The 24,227-nt window shown below is 34.6% G+C and overlaps 1 protein-coding gene across 1 annotated transcript in view; it reads right to left on the bottom strand.

Moving 5' to 3' along the window:
* Nucleotides 1–405: 405 nt before the first annotated feature.
* The window catches only part of LOC110109741 (beta-glucosidase 2), a 42,387-nt gene continuing 18,565 nt past the window's right edge, over nucleotides 406–24,227 (bottom strand). Inside the window, exons 4-13 of the mRNA XM_020840937.2 lie at nucleotides 22,548–22,623; nucleotides 21,714–21,785; nucleotides 21,357–21,444; nucleotides 20,994–21,270; nucleotides 3,199–3,314; nucleotides 2,080–2,300; nucleotides 1,971–1,999; nucleotides 1,764–1,869; nucleotides 1,257–1,356; nucleotides 406–939 (exon numbers count right to left, since the gene is read on the bottom strand). Of these exons, the coding sequence (XP_020696596.1) occupies nucleotides 708–939; nucleotides 1,257–1,356; nucleotides 1,764–1,869; nucleotides 1,971–1,999; nucleotides 2,080–2,300; nucleotides 3,199–3,314; nucleotides 20,994–21,270; nucleotides 21,357–21,444; nucleotides 21,714–21,785; nucleotides 22,548–22,623 (1,317 nt within the window). The 3' untranslated portion in view covers nucleotides 406–707. The remainder of the gene's footprint in view (nucleotides 940–1,256; nucleotides 1,357–1,763; nucleotides 1,870–1,970; nucleotides 2,000–2,079; nucleotides 2,301–3,198; nucleotides 3,315–20,993; nucleotides 21,271–21,356; nucleotides 21,445–21,713; nucleotides 21,786–22,547; nucleotides 22,624–24,227) is intronic.

Raw genomic sequence — 24,227 nt, 5'->3', positions numbered from 1 at the left:
TTGATATGAATATGAGATATTTATTGTTCTATTTGTTTACTGTTATGCCATTTTGAGTACTGCATTAGAAATATTATTTACAACTTTATAGACATTTATTTATTTTGAACAATCTAGTTGAACCTCTATTCAAATGAATTTACTTTATCATATTGTTTTATTATTGATAGTAATAATTATTCAAGCTCAGCTAATTCTCATAATAAGAGAAAAACTCGAGCCATTCAGAAGCAACAAACGTTTTTGCCAGTCAAATGTACAACTTAATATAAAAAATAAAAAATTCCATAGGTCAACCGAGGATAATGATTGTTAGTATCTCTTTTGAAGAACATCAATGTCAATAACGATGGAAGTCAAACATTTTTTAGGGGCAAAATAATTTGATGATAAAAAATATAGATATGAAAACAAGACAGATCCTGGAAATTTCCATGCTAAGTTGGTTATAATATATTCCAATGTTGGCAATAAGCCTAAAATAACCGGACATTTGTTCTCCAGTAATTATTACTTGATGTGAAAAGATGCCTGCAAAGTTTGAATGCGAACTAAGCTGCCAAGGCCATCCATGGTGGTAACTTCAGTACAATAGCAAGTATAGCATTGCCTTATAGTTAAAATAGCATCGCCCAAAAAGGTTATCCTAAAACATCACAAAACTTCGGCCAAAGATAAAAAGACTTTCATGCCAGAAGCCAGGCTATTTATTCTGAACGATGAGCTCTGGCCCAATACGTACCATTATTCTTCATCTTAATTAGAGCCCCTTTTCTGAGAAAGTTATGGTACCAATGGGCAGAAAGCTTTGGCGTCCTCTCATGTTCACTGTCTTCAAAATTCACGTGGTATAGGCCAAATCTTGATGAATACCCAGATATCAACTCATAACCATCGACAAATGTCCATATAAAATATCCCCTCACATCTATTCCATCCCTGTGAGCAATGTAGAAATAAAAAAAACCTATAAGAAATGCATAAATAAAAAATGAATTCTACATCCTATCTTTCATATGCAAACAAATATGAAAGATAAAATCTATGTAAAAGCTTGACAAGAAAAAAAAAGTCAAAATATGTAGCACGTTTAATAATATTTCAATACATTGTACATGATATAAGATTTACTCTGCATGTGGTGCTCAATATAAATCAATGGAAAAAGAGAATTTAAAAAGTTATCATAAGCAGTTAGGAAAGGCTAATGATGATGATCACTATGTTATTTTTCAGCAGATTAGATAGCAAGTTACCTGATAGAATCAAGTACGCTTCCGATGAAACCACTTAGAAAGGTTATCCTTCCTACGTCATTTATCTCATTTATCGTGTCAACAACTCCCAAACCATAACCTATTTAGAAGCAAAGAATTCAGGAAATAGAACAATAACATAGTTTTATCTTAAAAAAAAGGTTAATCAGAATTGAAGTTCCTAACACTACTCAATCCCAAAGTTCATTCTTTTGCATGGCAATCAAGCTTTCTTGAAATTTGGCAGCTGCACATGAACCTTGAGGCATTTGCCATCATCCTTATTCTTCTAATTAAAATTTGCATTCTCGAAACTTAGGCTTTGTTTGGGATAACTTTCTTACCACTTTATAAAGCTATTTTTTAGTGCAATTTTTTTTTAATTTAATACTTTAATACTAAAAACCTGCTTCATAAAGATGTTAGAAAGTTGTCCCAAACAAAATCTTAATATGCTAAAATTCTAAAAGCAATATACTATAGTGTTTTGGGTTTATGATGGACTACCATTCTCATGAACAAAAATAGGAGGATTTTTGTATGTTTTCTTGAGATAATTCAGCAGTTTCCAAAGGCTTTCAAAATCATTGATGGGTCGACTAGGTGGAATAATCTGAATTTACAGAGATGTTATTAGTCAGCCCATTATAAAACTTAATGGAAAACTAACAAAAACATAACCGAAGTTTAAATGGCAAATTCATGAAATCTTACCCGTCTTACTGGCGGAGCATCTTTGAATGCTACAATAGAAATGCATGTGAATTTCCAAAATCCAAAGTTATCTTCAATCTATGAAATAATTACGTTAAAACAAAACTACCTGTGAACTTAGCAAACATGTCTGAATTATAATCTCGAAGACCTGTCTTGGGAATACTAGGATCGTCAGCCACATAAAATGCAAAGTAGTAGTTTATACCAATAAAGTCGAAAGACCCTTTCACTTTTTGAGATTCAGAATAACTGAAAGATGGAAGACGTGAGCCTGCATTTTTCTTGATGATCTCAGGGTAGTCTCCAAACAAGATAGGGTTTAAGATCCTGGAAAAAGACCGCAATTTACAAATGCAGGTTCAATTAGAGGGGCATCCATTCCCATACACACAAGCATATAGACCAATAATAGAGTAGGTGGGGTGAGAGAGAGAGAGAGAGCCATGTAAAAGGAGAATAGCCGCAGCATTAGTTCAAGACCATCAAATTCAAAACCAAGATTATGAACTCTGATTTAACAGAAGCATGCAGCATGCATAAGCCGTAAGGAACTAGTTTTCGAAGGCTAGGACCATCTAGTCATCCACCCTTAATGTAACTGCAAAATTGTTTTCAAAGACTATAACCATCCACGCAGATTACAAGAGACGTACTATATTGGTAACTGATTTCAAATCAAATGGATAACACTGTCATGATGATATGACTGTGCAAAGGTCATTTTTGTATGCAGTATTAAAACCTGATGGGAAAACACCCACTAGATCAATTCAAAACTCCAGAACGTATTCTTAGCATCATGTAAGGATGATCATATTAAATTATTTTTGTATGAAAAGCCACAATACAAAACTTCTAATATAGTCCCTACTTTCAATTATGACAACTTTGAGGTTGTTGACCGAAGATGAGGTTGTTCGAATTTGGAAGAGATTAATTTTCATTTTCTGACGCACTTGATTATCATCATATAAATAGATATTATTGATACTATGCATGTGAAAGAGAAAAATTGAAAAAGAATATCTTTCAATTATGAAAATAGAGGCTCCATAATTTTTTGTGAGGATAACAGGCTTTCCCCGAAGGTATGTATGATTGGGTATGCAGACACATGCATATATGCACATTCTACTAACACCAAATTCAGATTTTTGTCTACATGATGAATGTGCGTGTATGTGGGTATATGCACGAATGAACAAAAATTAAGCAATTAACTCACCAGCCTAGTAAGAAGTCTCGTGCTCTCTTGGTTGCCATAGCATCCTCAGTAGAATTTGTCAATGGTTTGAACCACATAGTGTAGATGTTGATGCCAATCTGCCCTTTTTGTTTGATCTGATTGCAAAGAAATAATAGTAATGTTGAGATCATCTATATGTAGAATAGCACCGTAATCTTTTTATCATTGGTAGGCTCAACTATTAAAGATAATTCCATAATTATCATGCCACATAGTCCACATGTGATCGAACTATTCTCCAAGGAAATCTTCACGAAAAGCTTACATGGGAACCTGATCAGCATAACAATAGACTTTTACCACTGAATAGAGCCTCATGGTGGCATGTTGTAGACCATAACTGGTGAGAAAATTTAACATTCCATGTGGGAGTAAAGAATAGGAACAAAAATAATTAAATTGTGAACTAATAGAATTTTTTGATGTCTGGAGTTAGTAGTTGTGGGCTCCAAAAATTCGGCCCCGGCCTCCCCGTTGCTTTTCGGGGGAGTTTTAACAGATTAAGTTCCGGGGTAAATTTAGGGTAGGCAGACTGGGATTGTAGATAAGACACTACCCAGAGATTTCACCCTCATTTTACAAGACTTTATGATCAGAGTTCTTGTTTCTTATAGGTGCAAGCCCCTATAGTTAATTACCCCTTCTGATAACGAGAGAGAACTTTCAAATAAGGCTAGTCGTCAATCAGATATGTAGAGATGCGTCGTATCGGGTGTATAATAGCATCATGGGCTAAGGTTTGAAGGTTTAATATTTAAAATTGAAAATTTCACCATCTTGCACTTAAAGCGGACAGTGGGGGAATGTATGATGGACCCGATCAAGATCCCATGGTTCCGTCGTCTCGGGTCATCAAGGTCTCTGGTATACTTAGTCAGAGGTAGTTGACCGAACCTGACAGAAGGATCCTTGTCGGCAGCCATGGGTTGTGTCGTCTAAGGGGACCTTATAGACATAGATGGATGTTTGTCTAAGGGGACAATTTTGAATCCACCTTAGCTGACATAGGGTTTTGTGCTCTATCGATTATATCTTATTGATTCATATCTCAAGGATTTGATGACATTGGGAAGCATGCGGGCTCTGACCATAGCCGTAATGTAGTGGCATCATTTGGCAACAAACCACCCGATTCAAAATGCCCTGGTCATAACCGTTTACCTGCGGCATCATTTGGCAGAAAAAAATGCCGGTTAGAGGATACATGTCATATCCTTATTAGCATGAAACTGTTTGAGAATGAATCCTAGTGTTATTCTAGATCAAACATTAGCTCTTTATGAGCTCAAGTTATTTTCATATTTGTCCACCTCAGTAAATGATTGCGGAGGATGATTGAATTTTGCTTTAAATATTTTATGATTTATTTCATTTTTAAATATTTTAAGTTTTGGGATTTTTGAATATTTAATGGGTATTTTGGTAGAATTTTGAAATATTGGTATTAACCCCTCCGATTGAGATTTCGTTCAACATTTCCATCATTAGGATTGAATCTTGTCGACTTCATCAATGTTAAGAGAGGATTGGGTTTCATGGATTTTATGCCTTTATTAGTAAATTCTCTTAATTATAAGCCTTGAAGGCCTAATATGAATGTATCAAAACAAATATCCCGATCGATGCCTTGATCGTATATTTGTTTGATAGTTTGAGCTGTGCCGACTCCTATCTATCCATGTAAAAGGATCAAGATCGAACTTGAATTTACATATTAACCCGCACATCATCCCTAAACAGCACTTGTGTAGAAATAACATGCTCATCAGGGCCCATGCGAGTATATGATTGTACATGCATTTTTTTTTATTTATATACAATTGAAGTGCATGTATAGGGGCATTTTTAGGAATATTTGACGTCACTTGGTTGGGCGGGCGACCGCCATTTGAATGCAACAATCCTATTTGGGATCTTCTAGACCCCTTATGTCTGCTAGTATAAATGTTGCGGATCCAGTAGTATGGCATCACACTACAATTATTTGCACATTTTATACAGGTAAACAGTCGTGCACTACTTATTGCTTTATATAGGTGGATTTTAGTGCACTACTAAATATCCTGCTATCACTAGTAGATGTTGCTATCTATTATAGTTCCCTTGCATCCTTCTTTTATACGACATGTTAAGTGTATAGCGGGTTTCCCATATAAGCTCATAGGAACTTGATTTTGTCACATTCTTTATGCATTTTTCTGTGATTTTTGGCCCATGCAGTACATTCGCCACTGCAGCAGGTAGGTGGGTAGATATATTCTTTTACATACTGAAATTTGCTAGAAGATACTGCATTTATTGAAATTTTTTTTGCATCTACCCACAGGTGGCACGTGGCGCGTATGTCTATTTTCGTAGAGAAAGCGTATATGTTGCGGATCTTTCATATTTGCTCACAGATAACCCTTGTATATACAACGAGTTTCCTAATACAACTCGTATACTTTTATAGTCGATGTAGTCACTTTGCATTGTACTTATGGACTACACATTGAGTGTGCAACAAGTCTTCTACAATAGCTTGTAGGAGCTTGCATTTACCATTGTGTTTTGGCATTTGTTCATAGATAGTACTTAATATTCATAACGGTTCTCATGTAGAAGCTCATAGGAGCTTCTATCTGCTACACATTATCCGGTGTTTGCTTGCATATAGCATGTAATGCGTATGACGGATCTCCTACAACCCCGTAGATATTTGTACTTCGCTATGTATTATCTACCGTACTCTTGCTTGTAGGGAGTCGATGCATTTAACTGATGTTAGACAATAGTGTCTTTTCTACAATGATTGATAGATACTTTGAATATGCATATGTCATATTGCCTTTGCCTGTATGAGGGTCAGTATATTCGTCTACCATTGTATGATTTGTTGAATACGAGTATGTCGTAACAACTCGTAAGTGCCTCGTATATATATGTACTACAGATATATTGTCTTTGACCACAAAAGACATGTTGTATATACATATGCATCTTGATGTTGATTGTAGGGTGTTGTTATGATTTCCTTAGATGTGTTGGTTGGATAACTACCTCATTTATGATACATCAAGCATTATTACTTTTTGATAAACTAGGAGAATTGGTGTTTTCTCTTGAAGTCGAAGAGTTGTTGATTATAATTAGGAGACATTGGCCATATTCTGATTGTATCAATCATCTTCCTTTGTGGGTGTTGTATTGCATGCATTGCACATTCTCCAGGCTTTGCTTATGACAGTGTCATTGTATGATCTTCTACTATCATCCATATGTGGCTAGTTATACACATCATGGATCTTTTGTTCTTGAAGGCGACTTCAAAAAGCTCCCTAACCATCATTGTCTTTCCAATATTCATATCCCATTTGGTATGAAGGCTCTGAGCCTGGTAGGAATCTTCAAGTTACTGGTTGTAGGCATATTATCATCTTCTTCATTTGATCATTGCATTCATATTGATTTACTTGAATGGGCTGAGATAATTTGTTTTATCCTCTCTAGCTTACATGCCTCTTGAGAGCTTGTTCTTAATTCATCACAAATCCCCACATCTATCAAAATCATGACAAATCACCGGATTGCATGATTGGGATGAACATTATGAATCAATTGTTATCATTTGTATGCAAGTTTTGTTATCCATCAATGGCATCCTATCTTATCCCGAAATCATATTGTATCATTTATAATTTTTGTATGGCTTTGTGAGCGATTTGTGTTTGTAACTTCATTGTCCACTACAAGTCATTGATTACTTGCATGAGATTTAAATGATTCAGACTTATCTAAATTAGGATTTGCATTCTAATTAGAGTTAAAACTATTTATCATTACATTGGAAATTAATAATTCTATAAATTATTCATCGCAATTATACTTGAATCCAATTTAGGTTTATATTGAGTCAAAGTTCTTTGCATTTGCTTGAATATGAGTCCAAGTTCAAGTTGTCCAAATCTTGTCCAAGTTTTTAGTGGTCCAACTCAAGTCTTTGCTTGAGTTCAAATGTTCAAGTCAAGTTCAAATTTACTTAGTTCTCATTCCAATTTCAATTTACTTAGGTCCAAAATCTTTATTATTATCCATTTGCATTCTGTCCAGAAGTCCAAGTACAGGTCCACTGCCACTATCCAAGTCCTGTGCATTTTCAGACATAATTTTGGTAGCCTTCTAACGTCTCCCCCCTTTAAGGGAAATTACGAGAAACTGGACCATCCCACCACACTACAAGAGCATGTATGATTGGTCTCGGATGACACCGTGGCCGTATATCTTCGATCCCACCATGCAACAAGAGTGTATATGGGGCCTCCTGATACATGTTCCAAAACACAAGTGGCTTTCCCTGCCACATCACAAGTGCATGTATAGGTACTTAGGGACTCCCCACCATTCTATAAGAGCGTGTATATGACTTAACCGCCTCGCCGAATGCGTCGTTCCAGATATTCTCCTACTATTCTACGAGAGCGCGTACAAGGAGTTTTCTGACTAAACACAAATGACGAAAATGGAGATTTAGAATTTAGAATTTATACTTGCACGACAAGGGATTGGCGGTGAAATACACAAAAGAATACATTTTTTTGCTTTTTTTTTGAACTTTTCTTTTTTCTCTTTTTTGTATTTTTCTTTCTCCTTTTCACTTTTTTTTGAATTTTTTTCCTTTTTTTATCCTCCTATATATATATAATAGCAATGATAAATCAAAGATAATAAATAATTATAATAGTCAAAAGAAGGGTTTAGAAGTAAACCTTAGTTGGTTAGGTTAGATATCAAGCAAGAAGTGGTCAAGTAGAGGGATTTCGGCTTCAATAAGGAGGAGGTAATTGGCTCTGGGTTCGGTCCGACTTAGAGATTGGAAGAGGCAATGGGGTTTCGGCCAATTGGGAGGTAGTGATGGAAGATGTAGCTTTGGGAGTTCAGTCGCCTGGGGTGGAGGTCGAGTCTTGCGGCTCTAGTGGAGGATTCGGCTGGGGGTAGGTTCGGTCGTAGGGCTTGCGGCAGGGTTGAATCGTGGGGCTTTAGAGGGCTCGGCTATGGGATATCTAGTTGTATGACCTGCGGATCAGATGGGATCGAACGTAGGGAGTTCGGTCGTTAGCTGCTGGAGGGCGACGATCGTTTGCTACTTCGATTTATGGAAGAATGGGCGAGGTTGAGTCGGGCAGGAGGTTGCCACTGAAGGGTTCGATGGAGTTAGCCGCAGGATGAAGGCTGCTTGCGGCAAGAGGAGTCGGGAAGAGAGGTCTTGCGGCTTATTAGGAGATAAGCTTGTTGCGGAAAAGAGGTCGGAGGCTTTGGGTTCGGAAGAAGCAGAGAGGAGTCGGAGCTTCGGTTGAGTTTCATCGATTTGACGTGAGTGAGTTCGGTCCTATTGCGAACTGGAGAGTAAGGAGGAGATCGTGGATTAAAGATGCTTGCGACTGTGATGGTTTTCGACAGCCGGGATGTTTGTGATTGGAGAAGCGAAGAAGCGGGAAGAGCAGAGCTTCGACATCTTCTGTGTGCGTGGAAGAGGAATTCTAGGAAGCGAATCGAGAGCTTCGAGCTCTCATTTTAACGATGCAAATAAGGCGGGAAGTCGCAGGTTTTATGCACGCGCGAGAAGTGACTTGAGTGGCGCCGTTTGCAGAGGTATGCGCCGGATTTTGAGCAGGATTCATGCAGGTTTTACAGTTAATGATTTTTTGAGAATCTTTATTTCATTTTTTTTTTTGTTTGTATTCTGCAATGGAGGTCAACATTAGTATAAAGCATAGGAAAACAAATGAAAGACTACCACAATATGGAACATTTTCCCTCTCTTAAACCAAACAAATACAGTATAGATAATTGTATTTATCAGATTATTGATAATACACAACATATGCTATTTTGAGAAACGAAGGCATTTTGCATCTACTCCAATAGTTCTCCACCGCTTCAAGAAAGATCAATTCCCTCCGTGCATACACCCATAATTGTAATCTCTAACAATCTCTCAATCTATCAATACACTCCCAAGTTCATCCATTTTCTCACCCTTCATCAAAGTGTAGCCGAATTCTTACCTATGTCAAGTACAAAGATGATTAATAGACTACCCCCTTATGAAAGCCATTGTTGTTGCCATCACCAACACAAACGATGACAATGGTGAAAATGAAGTGGATCAATCCATGGTTAGGATTTTGAGGTGGACAGTGAATATGAGATTAACATGGAATATTGCCAAATTGGTTTGTTTTTTTTTGTTCTTTCAGCTCGTAGTCATTTTCTTTTCTTATTTAAAACTGATGACCCCATGAGCTTTTAACTGATAATATATTATTTTTACGATCTTAAAAACAACTTAGCTTAATTATAACTTGAATTATATTTGAGACTAATACACTTATCGTAGGAGGTATAATAACAAATACAAGTTCATACGAGGATGAAAATTAAAGATGTTGTATAAGCTTGCAACTTGTGGTCTCAAAAAATTCACACCCAGACCTCTGCTGAGAGACTTCTAAGGTGTGTTCTGGGTTAAATTTTCAAAAGAAAGATTAGATTGAAGATAACACTATCAAGGTATTTCGTACTTATTTCATGGGAAATTTATGATATGGTTCTAGCTTTCTAATAAGCGTATGCTCATAGACCCTTCTAAGTCGATTACCTTTCCTTATAATAAGAGAACTTTTGATTAAGGCTAGTTATTAAGCTAAGCACTTAGCATATAGTTGTAACAAACTTGGTGTGAAGTTAGAAATTTAACATCTTACACTTAAAGGAGATGATGGGAAATGATGACGACAAATAATATCTCATGATTCCATCATCATTGATTATCATAGTCATTAGTCTATCTAATTAGAGTAGATAGTCAATGTAACTTGACGGAAGAATCGTTATTAGTAGTTATGGGTTACTTTCTCCAAAGGAACCTAATAATGTTTAAGGGAAAAATTTCTAATAGAAGGCTTTGTGCCATATCAAGTACCCCATGTGATTTATTACTAAAGATTTTTTTAGTCATTAGGAAATTTGAGGGCTCTAGATGTGACCGTAATTTGATTAAAGGGCTCCTAGCATAGTTGTTTACTTGTGATGCCATTTATTAGCTAAGACTGTTCTCAAATTTGTCATCCTCATTGAGAATCGTGGATAGATTTTGTTGTATGTTGATGATAAGTAGTTTTAACTTAAAATAATTATATATTCTTATACAATCTTTAAGGTTTAGTATTTTTATTTGATTGGTTCCATGAAATGATCTGCATTGTGAGTTAGGGGCATTTTTAAAGATTTAATTTCATCCAGTAAATATTTTAATCAACGCAACCATCATGAAATTTTTTTAAATATTTTATTTTAAATTTAGATATAAACAACTCTACTCTCTTATTAACAGAGGATTGGATTAAAGTACTAACTTTGTGAACTACATTACGAGCGGTAAAATGAAGAGTTTGTGTTTTGTAATTTTTTTTCTTCACAAAAGACATTGAAAGCTTGATGCAAATTGTTGACCTCCACACATTTGGCAAATCAGCACGAACAAAAGAGGCGAATTTGGTGATTTGAGCGACGCTTGGCAAGCATGACGCGCCACATAAATGCTCAAATGACCTCCAATCGTCAAACCAACCGCGTCATTGCAATCAGAGTGTCGAATTTAACTATGAGGGAGCCCCTCGCAGCCAAATCATACATAAACTGTCAAAATAGACGACCAACAATAAAAAATGATGCGGGACGCTGCTCAAAAGTCCGATTCCAAAACGGACTTCATCATAGCATTCAGAATGTCAACAATATTAAAAAATAACTATAATATTTCTCAAACGACGTCCATTCGCAGATCCCGAACGACGATGCACGAATTTGGAAGAAGAAACACAGATGCTGATAAATTATATTCTCTTGTATTTTTTGCTTTTTAATAATAAAAATAATAAGATTATTTATGTTATTATTATTATTATTATTAAAATTTTAAAAAATGCATCCTATCCCTGCTACTTGCTCAAATCCCGCTCAAATCCTCTGCAATTAGGCACCGAACTATCCCATCACTCTGCCGAATATCCTACTCAAATCCAGTGTGATTTACTTGCCTCGATCGAGTCTCGCTCTCGGTAATAAAATGACAACGAAGCTCCCTTCCTTCGTTTTCTTCGATTCCACACTAAAAAAAAATTCTCTGCTTTGCATTCCTTCCTCCTTGCGTCTGAAATCTCGAATCCCTCTCGGCCAAATTATAAAAAGGAGCATCTTTTCTACGAAAATAAGTTTTAGAAGCGGATGCTCAAATTAATTTAGAAAGGAGCCAATGTGGAGTACAGAGGCACATATTCAAAAACCAGAATTTTAACATCCGATTTCATTGAATCGGAACTTAATTATCTGATTTCAATAGAAACTGGAACTCTAATAGCTCGTTTTTATAGTGGTTTCTATTGAACCATACCGGTTTCATTACAAACATGATTTTACTTCTCAGATGAATTTTTTAAAAAAATTTAATAGTTATTTAACGATATTTAAATTAGATTTTAAATTTATTTAAAAAAAATAGCTGTTAATTTGTCTTATATATTAAAATTTTATTATTCTTATATTTAAAAAAAATTAATTAATGATTAATGTATTACCACTTCATTATTAATATAAATATATTAAGTGAATTAGTTCTTAATAAATATTTAAATTAAGATTGAAATGAATAATAATTATTTTTAGTTTACTATATGAGTAATAATTTATTTAAACAAAATTTAGGTAGTATATTAGTCACAAATTTTGTTATATTTCTAAATTTAGTTAAAATAAAATAATTGTAATTTCAATTATGAATAATTTGTACTAATTATGTATATAATTTGTTATATATTTAAATAAAATATTACAATATGATTTAAATAATGCATTATGGACATTATAGTGTATTACTTTTGTAAAAAAATAATATATTAATTGAACAGTAATGAATAAATGATGACAATAAATATTTAAATATTTTATTTGTAACTATTAATGGTCCATAAATACTGTCGTTTTTAATGTGAAGATTGTTAATATTATAAGTATTTATACTCCTCAAGTAGGTTTGGATATAGCTTTAAAATTAAAATTTTGGAATACCTTAAAAGACTTAACACAAAAGACACATCTTAAAAAAAAAGTTTTTATTGGAGGAGATTTTAATGGATATGTTGGTAGAGAGATAGATTATTTTAAAAGCATTAATGATGTTCTTGAATTTGGAACAATAAATGAAGGTGATAAGACCATATTAGATTTTTCTTTAGTTTATGATTTTTTAATAGCTAATATCTTATTTAAGGAAACAGATGAACATCTTATCACTTATAAAAATAGATACAGTAAAACACAGATTGTAAGCTATCATTGTGATAGATTTCGTTACCTTGGTGTATGCTTTTTGCTGATGATATTCTTCTTGTTGATAAGACTAAAGAGGGAGTTGAAGTTAAATTTGAATTATTGAGGTCAACCTTAGAGTTCAAAGGTTTTCGCTTGAGTAGATCTAAAATTGAATATATGGAGTGTAATTTTAGTAGTAATAGACCTAGTGAGGGGATTGTGACTTTTGACAATCAAGTCATTAATAAGAGTACATGTTTTAGATATCTTGGATCTATTGTTCAGAGTGATGGTGAAATAGATATGGATATTATCAGCAAAATTCAAGTTGGATGGTTGAAGTGGAGGAATGCACTTAGCTTGTTGTGCGATAGAAAAGTCCTCCTCAAACTTAAGGAAAAAATATATAAGATGGTGGTGAGACCTGCAATGCTTTATGGTGCCGAATGTTGGCTATTAAAAGAGAAGCATAATACCAAGTTAAGTGTTGCATAGATGAGGATGCTTAGGTTGATGAGTAGCTTTACCCTTAGAGTTGGGATACGAAATCAGCATTTATGTGAAAGGGTTGGAGTAGCTCCAGTGGAAGATAAGATTAGAGAGAGTCGCCTTAGATGGTTTGGCCACATTAAACGGAGGCCTTCCGATGACCCGATTAGGAAAGTTGAGGTTTTAGATTTGTTTTATGTTAAGAAAGGTAGAGGTAGACCTAAAAAGATTTGGTTATAAAATATTATAAATGATCTTTCTTTATTAGATGTAAATGAGAATTTAACTTTTAACAGGACACAATGGCGAAAAAGGATTCATGTAGCCGACCCCACATAGTGGGACAGATGCTTGATGTTAATGTTAATGATCCATTCGTAATATATCAACTCTGTAAGAAGAAATTACTGTCTACTTGTTGTGGACATTGGATGTCTTTGTTCAAAAATCTCATTCAGAGCATAGGATCCTTATAATGTTTTGTTCATTATACATTAACATGCCATGTAGCTTGTAATATCTTATCATATCAGATGGCCTGTAAAGTTGTAAGGTCCATTCAAGTCCTATTATATTTTTGGGCTGTAAGTGATAGTGGGATAAGTTTACTCTTTGCTATTTAGAAGGTGCATAGAAGACATGAAGTATAATTATGGAGATTTTACTTAAGCTATTCAGAATATTTTGGCCGTGTATGAAAAAACTTAAAGGCATCCCCAACAACAAAAAGGTTTGATGATATAAGCCAAAGAATGCATTCTTGTCTAGTATGAGCCGGTGAAATTCTGTTGGAGCAAAAGATGAATGCGAATGAAATCTTTAGGTGTTACATTCATGAATTATTAGAAGATGAGGATGATGTCCTATAGAGTATGAATGCTGAGGTAATGAGAGTAAAACTTTACAAGACAAAAGATTTCTTAAATGTCACCGGTTGAAAATATCTTCAAATGAGATTTCCTGAATAAGAATGGTCACCTTGTCAGCCCTCATTTCTCACAGATGCGGTACCACGAGATCAAACGTCATAGAGATGACGGTCATTCCCCACCAGATATTTACTCCAGCCAACTTGGCATGGAGCATGTCATTTTATATCGTCATTAGTGTTCAGGGTTTGACCAGTTCATTCATGATTTCTATAAAGATCGAATGAAGGAACTATTACTTGATGTTAAGTCTAGACAGTTCTTCAATGGTGAGGACTTGCAAGACTTGTTCTATGAGTTTGAGTTTCATTTAACATGTTGTCCAACTTAAGTATAGCTCCAAGCACGTGTGCATATGATGCTTAGGAATTAGTAAATCTATGTCTTTGTCTGAATGTTATCTTCATCAGCTTCAGTTGTGTTTTCTTCATCGTAGTTTTTATATTTAATATCAAGCATGTCTATATATTTTACTATGGTATGTGATCGGTTACACATGCTTCTTCATAAAAAAATATTTGTTTAGGATGAGTACTTATGAATATTTAGTTTATTTTTGTTAAATATTAATCCGAATACATTATAATTTTACTTATGTGAATTAATTTGTAATGTTATTTATATATTTGAATTAATAGGAAATTTTAAACAAATATGTATAAGTATTTTTATCAATTAAGTATTAATTTATAAATTATTATTTAATTATATATTGAATTTTTAAATATAACAACTAAAAAATATTTTAATTTTTTGTTCAATTTAGTTGAGTAATTGTCATTCTATGTTATGCAATTAACAAAAACAAAAGAGAAGTTCATATCATAGAAATAAGATATATGTTTCGATTATATCAACACAACATACATTATGTCAATCTTATCCCCTACTTCTTACATTTGGGGATGGCTGCACTCCCTAGTGTGTACTTATCAGGTGGTCGATTTATCTTCGAATCTAATTGGGCCTCGCTGCATCTCTACCTTGTCAATCCAAGTCTGCAGTGCTTTGTGTTGGTTGAGCCTGGAGGAACTTATCCTACTGTGTAGGAGAGTATGACAATTAGAATGGATTCATCCATGTCGGGATCTGCATACCCGACGTGTGTAGCAGCACTTATTGCAATGCATAAATATCTGTCTGGTGTGCAGGAGAACTACTACCCTATTGAAGGTCGTACTGATTCCAATATTGTCTTGATGGTCTTGCCTCTAATGAATCTTGCCCCCCCCCCCCCCCCCCCCCCCCAATCATGCTAGGAAATCCCGTACCGAACTATGATAACACAGTGAAGTTTTCAAACCCCATATATATTGACTGGCTTGTTGGTTCATATGTCTCTCTTGCATGACTACTCTCTCCCATCATCCTAGACGGAACATTTGATGTAGACCGCCTTGACATCTGAGTCTCATCATGACTTTCGTTATCTCCCATGCTCCTAAGTAGAATCAAGCAAGTTGTTGTCAATAAATAAAGAAGCTTAAAGCTTGGAATATAACTCATCACAATCGTCAGTTGCTTGCTGCATAGAACTTACACTTTTCCCATTCTGACCGGCGAATCAGTGAGTAATAAGCCTACTATGTCTGATATAAATAGACTATTTTTAGTCAATGCAATGTTACTTCAAATTATGAGTAACTAAATAACTTTAATTTCTTAATCAACCTTACTTACCATCATCCGCTCGCGTGGAGACCTCGAGTAGAATGTCTCCAGAGGTTGTTATGGAACATTCAATATGTACAACGAAGCCCACGATCGGTACTATCTCATGTATACAGATAACTCCTCCCTTCCATCGACTCGCTTGAAGGTCCTTTCAATGGGTCGTACATCTGTGGATTAAATCCCGCCAAAGTAGTGCATCACCCGATCAACTATGTGCCACTAAACTCTCTTCCAGCTAATCAATGGTACTCGTGCTTTGCATACTCTGATGACTCCTGGCATATAAGAGGTAGTCTCGCAATATGTTTAGCAGTGTATGGTGTCATCGTAACATGTTGAGTCTGGGTTTGATTAAATGAGTTTTTTATGTAGTTAAAAAAATCCATGCTTCTAATTTATGAACAAGTTCCTGGCTCAGATGTAATCCATCTAGCTTCTATAACTTAATAAGTTCCCAAATGAAACCTCTCGCAAACGGTCATCTGTCCACTTGTACATAAAATGATGTTTACATGTTAGAAATGAATAGTAATAGATACCTGATGCAAATTCCGTTGCCAGTTACGATGGATTTGCGGCTGAAATGTCGTCATAAATTGTGGCGGAACTACCGCCTCAATTTGCGATGTACTGTTATATCAGAAAATATGATATACAGTCATCATTTTTGTGTTTATGATTGAATTCTATAGCAAATCCACCGGAAACCTGTAGCATTAATAAAAATGTTCATAGTCTCGATAAGGTTTTTGTTTGTTAAACTAATAAACATCTCGATAAGACTCATTTGTTGATAGCTTGATAAGGCGCGATCATTAATAGCTCAATAAGGCGCGTTCATTAATTTAAATGAGTCGCTCATTTAAAGCTCAATAAGCAAAAAATGAACCGAACATGGACATATGCCATTTTAAATAAATCAAGCTTGAACATAGTTGTAAAAGCACAAATTGAGCTCATATCGAGCTCAAACAAGCTATTAATAAATGAGCTCAAGCATGAACAAGCATCTTCTCAACTCGGCTCATTTGCAACCCTACATAATTTCTTGGACTCGCCCCAAGGAGTCTTCTCTCAATCTCTCCCTCATATCCCAAGTGTTTACGTAAGCTCTCATAAGAAAGTCTCCATCTCTCTCTCCAAAGGACACTCCTAAAACTCTTTGTAGCAACTGTTTGAACCAACTCTCCTTTTTCCTTGAAACCCTAAAGATTAATATTTAAATAAGAACTAATTTTCAATTTATGATGACTAAATCGTACAATATGAATATCACTTCATACAATACGATTAGTTCAATCTGAATAAAACCCAAAAAATCCTTTTTGTTTGATTAGATTATATGATTATGATCATATAATATGATTAGTTTAAGTGATCAATAAATTGTCCTGTCCAAATAAGAATCATATGAACATGATCTATATTTCTTTGTACTGTACAAATATTCAAGTTCATTTGATCCTGATTTGATTCCAGCATTTATGGATCCAGAATAGGTAAGTATTATAAATATTTATTTAGTATGATCAGTTCAAATTCAAATTTGCCTAACTATAAAAATTCAAAATAACAGGTGGGCTTTATTTAAAATAATTGATCAACAAGCACGATTAGTTATCTTTCATTCTTTATTTCTATTTTTTTAATAAAACTCATATTTTTATTAATGAAGTAAATGTTTGTATAGCACGATCAAGATCGTACAGTATGATTTCTCAATGAAATAAAGTGATTTTAATTATTTTTTTATTTTTATTATTTTTATTCTTACTTGTGAGTGTATGGTTGGTTGTTTAATCATTTTACATCTATAACATAAATTGAATAAAAAAAAGAAAATAGTATACACATTAATAGTCTTCAATAGTCTTTTCTTTTGCAATTTTGAGATCCATTTATTCTTCTGGTCTATTGTTTAATACTACTCTACCTCTTGTCTTTTATCTCAAATATTAGTATAAAGAAAATGATCTGTACACAAGATTGAAATGTGGATTAGTTTAACCAACAATATTATGATCATTAAAACCCTAAATTTGCTTTTTGCACTTAATTGCTCATAAATTAAGGGTAATAAAATGGTTCGAAATTGATCCATCTTCAACCCCCTGACTTGAACCCAACATGATTTGCAAATCAAGTCTGATTCCTGGACTTGACCCGACCTGACACACCGACCAACAAGGCAACGAGGCGCGCACTAGTGCAGGTGCGAGCGTGTGCGGGTGAAGGGGGCGAGAGCATGTGTGGCGTGAAGGTGAGGGTGCGGGGGTGCGTGCGGACGAGCGTGGGTGCGGTCATAGGTATGGTAATGGGAACAAGGCAGGAATCCGAGACTACTAAGTGCGTGGGATCTGGGAGAACAGGGTCATTTCATATTTATTTTAGATTTTTTGCTAGCATAAAGAAGTCACTCTTCTAAATGATGTTGCCTACACATACCAAGAAACTCATTTGTAGCTCATTGAGATTTCTTGTCATGAGAAGTCAATATAGTGATCACCCTCTTCATAGCATTTGCCTATAAATCTTGCCCATCTTATAGCTGGTAGCCTAACTTGCTCGCCACATTGGGCTCATGAGACATAACAAAGGGTTTTTATAGTTTTAGTTGTTTGAATTAATCATATTGTACCATTTACACAGGTTTTGCAAATTAGCTAGTTTTTAGGTTTGTTCTTTGGGTAGTTAATAAAAATATATTTCTTAAAATCCAAAAATATGCAATGATAGAAAAATTAGAAAGTGAGGTGTGCTTTGAGGGAGATTTACTTGTGCTTTTCATTTGAAGTCTCAAGCAGCTTTTTGATTAGTTTTCATTTTAGAACGAAACTACACTTCCATTTGAACTAATATTTTCTTATTGCGTGCTTGTTGCTTTTAATAAATTTATGTGGTGGAAAGTTGTTTTTATAACTAGATTTTCTAACATGTGGTAGCTATAAGAAAGCAAATATTCAACTTTTTTAAAAAAAGATTATATTTATAAGATGACAGCTTTCAAAAAAGTTGGATTTTCTTACAATTTCACAACTACACAACAAAAAACAGCATCAAACTTTTATCCCACTATGCGGGCTAGGCAATTTGAATACGTTTTCTCCATTGTGTCTTGTTAAGAGACAAATTCTCATTTAAATCTAATAAAGAAAGGTAATTTCTAGTATTTTCTAACCAAGTCTTCTTAGGTCTACGTTTACCTTTCTTAACATAAGACAAATCTACATCTACTCTCCTGACCAGGTAATTGAAAGGACTTCGTTTTATGGGACCAAATCATCTAAGGCGACTCTTTCTAATCTTATTCACTTAGAGCTACTACAACCTTTTCACGTATATGCTCGTTTCATATCATATCTCTAAGTGTAAAGCTACTCATCCACCAGAGATCCTCATCTATGCAACACTTAACTTAATATTATGCTTCTCTTTTAATATCCAACATTCTGCACCATAAAGCATTGCAGGTCTCACCACCATCTTACAACTTCACAACTACATTTACATAAAACTGGCGTGCCAAATTGACCTTAAGATCAAAAATCATTTATGAATTGGTGCAAGAATTGGTTTTTCCCACGTCTCTTTTACCGTATTCCTGGATGTTTGGTGTTGAGAGTGGAGAGTCTTTGTTTGATTGAGTTTGTAAGAGGTTGATGAGATTTCGAGGCATTTTTAGTGAAAGAAAGTGTAGACTAATCAGTGGGCTAGAGTAGAGACCTTGCTTGGAGTAAAAGAAGAGGGTATAAATTTTCTCTATGACCTGTTAAAGAGATAGGCTTCTCCGTATGATGGTGGATAAAGGAGAAAGTAGTCAATCATTGAGTCAAAGGGCTCAAGGCATGGGCGTAGGAGGTGTTAATGAAGAACTCGAAAATAGTCAATTTGCATCTCATTTTTTTCTTGCTTTTTATTTTAACATAGTTACTTTTTGTCTAATTTTACTTCGTGCAGTATGAATGACAATATTGATGATTATGATATTTATCTCTTGCTTGTAGATATTTATGTTTTAGTATAGTCTCAAAAAATTCAAAACTTTGTTTAAAAATAAATAACAAACCCCCCCTCTTGGTTGTTGCAAATCAAATTAAAAAACAATCAATTAGAATGAAGGCGTTAGTTTAAAGATGAAAGAACATTTTGATCAAATAAGATTTCTGCTTCAACAAAAATGAGAACACAGAAAGATATTCGAGAATGCAAAGCGGAAATTCAAAATTTAAAATGCATCTAGCTTTACATTATAAAACCTGACCAATTAACAAAGTAACCATTTCCTACAGAACATGAACCATAACATGACTAAGAAAACAAATAAAACAAGTTCATAGCAAAACGTATGCAAATAGCCAACAGATGGAACCTGCGCATTTTTTTTCTCATTCTAAGTCCTTCGTTTTCTTCTCTCAACTCCCAAGCAGAATGCAATAGTTGGCATTGGATTTAAGTGTATGGTATGTTCATATACTTGGTTTTATCTTGAGGACTAAGTGACCCATTAAAAGACACGTGAATGTAATCAAAGATTGCCTAAGACGGTGCTGTCTTCACATTGGTCCCGTAAATTCCCCTCTCTCACCTAACGTCAGCCCCCATCTTCTAACTACCCTCTTTCTAAGCCACCCTGTTTTAATCTTTTGGCCCCTCTTCCCTCACCCCGTCCTGTTCTCTATTAGGTTATGGAACATAGCCACAACTTGAAATAAAAAAAAAAAACGTCTAAGATTTCTTTCTTGTCTAATTAAAGAAAGTATCAGATATTATTGGCTATTGATCAATCTGTGGAAAAAAATCTTTGATGTTCTTTATAGGGGTAATAAGAAAATATAATGTATGTAAGAACCTATAACCATCAAATCTATTAGATATAGTGGTTCCATGAAATGCGGAATAGGGAATAATCATTAATGAACATTTATCGATAAGGTTAAAGTACTGCTTGTAATTAATAGGCTTCATTTGAGAGCAAAATTGAGAAGCTAACGTCAGGCAAAGTGAAATGAATAAACTTATACTTAAATTTTATTAATAGGCCATAATGCTCAGGTAAGTGCCTCAGTGCATAAAGTTTGTAGTTGAGGGATGGTTTCTTTCTTTTCATCAAATCTTTTGCCTCGCTAAATCTAAAAAACAATAAAAAGATCAACTAATAATGGTAAAGTAATGATTTTGAAAAAAAATTGAAACAAGCAATCTATCATCTTTACATTCCAAAGGAAATTGACAGCATATTATATTCAAGAGGAAATATAGATATTGTCAATTTTTTTGCAATGAAACGTCTAAATTTGCTACTATGCTCTTTAATTGTATGAAATATTGACCTACCTGATAGTTTTTCCTGTATAGCTCAACGGCTGCAGAATGAGCCAATATATAATTATGAACTGTGATATATGGCTCCACAGTGGAATTACCTCCTGTACAATTAGTACTGCTTCCTGTAAAGTTAACACCATAAGGGTATGAACAACGTTGAGGAGGGAAGAAACCATAATCAAAGGAGGCTAAGGAGTTAATGTTGGGTTGATTGATCGTGGTCCAATGAGAAACCCTATCGCCAAATTCTTTAAAGCATACATCAGCTAGTTCTTTGAAATCATCGCTGTAAAAAATCTTCAGTTTAGTTAGAAATACAGTGGTGCCTCATTCTTTTCATTAAATTATTATGCAAAAAATTTGGATAATTACATGATTTTTGGGCTTAGCCATCCTCCATACTCATCTTGAAGTACCTGAGGAACGTCCAGATGATGCAGAGTCACGTGAGGCTGAATACCTATTTCATCTCAAAGGGAAAAGAAATACAAGAGATTACAACTAGAAGTTACAGTAGGAATGCAGAGCCTAAATTTTTTGGATTAGAATTTGATTGCCTCGAATTTGGCATAAATGGCAAAAACTGTTGAGCCTTCTTTTTCTTTTTCTATTATTATTATTATTATTATTATTTGAGTAGCAAAAGAGATGAGAGCATCTGACTGTCCAATTCAGTAGTTTTCCATCATGATTAATAAAATGATTTCAAAGTTCAATAAATCAGCATACCGTGTTTGATCAATTCGTTGATGACGTTGTTGTAATACCCAATGCCTTTAGGATTCACTGGCCCTCTCCCTTCTGCAGGATAACATCTAACTTAAATACATTTGAATAAAAAAATAGTGGGTGGATAAAGTACTCGCCCTAAGAAATAAATATATCTGCCTAGTCATTATAACAACTTACTATTCATATTGGTTTAGCTCTTAGATCCTCTCCGAATACATATTCATACTCATATTTTCCTAGAAGTCTACGTAACCAAGTTTCAAACTTTAGTTTTCTCCTGTGCATGGATAATTATACCGAAGTAGGCTATAATACTGTTTAAGCTGATGATATGGGTAAATGAAGCAAAACACGTGCAATTTCTGAAAACCTTAAGCAGAAATGAATGGTTGATCATCATTAGATAACACCACGCAGCGTACATATTTTTGCATGCACACAGGGTGAAAATGATGGTAATCTTGGTAAGTCTATAGTTATAAATAAATTTCGATGGGAAGGCAACGAATATCTTAACATGGTATTTTTATTTAATTCATGGATAGGGTTTTAGAATTAAAAATGGTTTTCCTATACATTATTAATTGACTGAATGATAAGTTTAATAAGTCAATCATACCAAGCATTCTTTTTAGAGGTCAACCTCAAATGTAACAAATCTAATTTACCGTTTCAATGAAACTCGATGGTCCTGATTGTACAAACATGTACTTTTGAGAACTCAGTTATTGAATATCTTGCTTTTGGTAGATTGAAGATAAATTTAGTCAACATAAACAGTTATATAAAACATAAAAAGGAAAAGTTTAGCTTTATTGATAGATAACATACTCGGGAGAAGCCTTGGCCAGGAGATTGATAATCTATAAGCTTCAAGACCAGTGTCACTCATGAGCTTGATGTCTCCCTAAGGGATTTAGTGACATAAGTACAACGTGTGAGAAAACAAGAAAAATTAAAATGTCAAGCAAATTAAACATGTAGTAAGGCATAATCTACACCCTAAAAGTACCTCAAGCATCCCACTTTTTCTTGTAACTATCGCTACTGATTTTCAAGGAAACAAAAAAGCTATGAACATTAAACATTCTAATAACTCCTATCATTAATAACAAACATTGAATGCTCTTTCAAGAAGTAGATGAACTATGTAATTTGAACAAGGTAGATATGAAAAACTATAAATCTATCAATTATTTACCTATTCTATTAGCAAGGACCAAAATGGTTTATTGACTATTTACGAAAGATTAAAATGATCCCCAACTATTTTAAATGATCATTTTGATCTTTAAACTCTTTTAAGAGAAATCAAAATAGTTTCACAACGGGATTAATTTAGTTTTTTTAAAGGATTTGAGAGACCAAAATAATCCTTTAATATAGTTGGGTACCATTTTGATCTTTCATAAAGAGTTAAAGGACCATTTTGATCCTTTTTCCTATCCTATTATCCATTCCACAATGTTTTAATTTGAACTTTCAAGATGTCATCAAATAATTCCCATATTATTATAAATAAAGCGTCATAACTACATATATCCTTTTCCCATATCAATCTGCTCTCACTGAAATATATTTTACTTTTTGAAAATTCTAACCATAAAAATGAAATAGACTTTCTTCCAACAAATGTGAGGTGTTGGGATTGAAATATCATCTTTATTCAGACAAGTGCCTACCTTATTTGTTTGTGATAGGAAACACTTGGATTTCCAAGTGTTTCTTACCCAAAACCAAGACGAACCAATGCCAAACTGCTGTCCACAGCAGTAACCAGCCAGGAATCAGGGAAAAACAGGAAGAAAACGCGAGAAATCTGAGAAGAAATTGCACAAAACTATTGTATTTCAATAGTAGAAGCAAAAACCATAAGAAAGATACAATGTTCTTCGATTCGAGAGGAAGAACATTGTATCTTTCTTATGGTTTTTGCTTCTACTATTGAAATACAATAGTTTTGTGCAATTTCTTCTCAGATTTCTCGCGTTTTCTTCCTGTTTTTCCCTGTTTCCTGGCTGGTTTCTGCTGTGGACAGCAGTTTGGCATTGGTTCGTCTTGGTTTTGGGTAAGAAACACTTGGAAATCCAAGTGTTTCCTATCAAATTGGTATCAGAGCAAGATCCGGGCGGTGGAGGGCTGTTTTCTCCATTGTTTCGCTGCAGTTTTTTGCTGATTTTTGGAGGATCCGGAGGCATCTCGTCGTTTCCCATGGCATCTAAGCGAGTAGAAGTCTTGGAGACCGAGATGGGTCAACTTAAGGCGGATCTGGAGGAGAAGATGGCCACATTTAGCGAGAATGTGGAAGGGAAATTCATGGCTTTGGAGGAGATGATGAAGAAGTTGTTGGAAGGGCAAGCAAGGGCTGTGCCAGTGGAGGAAAGAGGAGAAGGTAGTGGGAGCAGGGGTAAGGAGAAGGCGAATCCAGAAGAGGAAGAGGAGGTGGAACTGCTTAACAGCAACGGGAGGATGCCACCTCGGGAGTCCATCAGGCGAGAAGAACATGACAGA

The sequence above is a fragment of the Dendrobium catenatum genome, unplaced genomic scaffold (genome assembly GCF_001605985.2).
Source record: "Dendrobium catenatum unplaced genomic scaffold, ASM160598v2 fragScaff_scaffold_1220, whole genome shotgun sequence".
NCBI classification, from domain to species: Eukaryota; Viridiplantae; Streptophyta; class Magnoliopsida; order Asparagales; family Orchidaceae; genus Dendrobium; species Dendrobium catenatum.
This window is presented reverse-complemented; position numbering and strand designations above follow the sequence as displayed.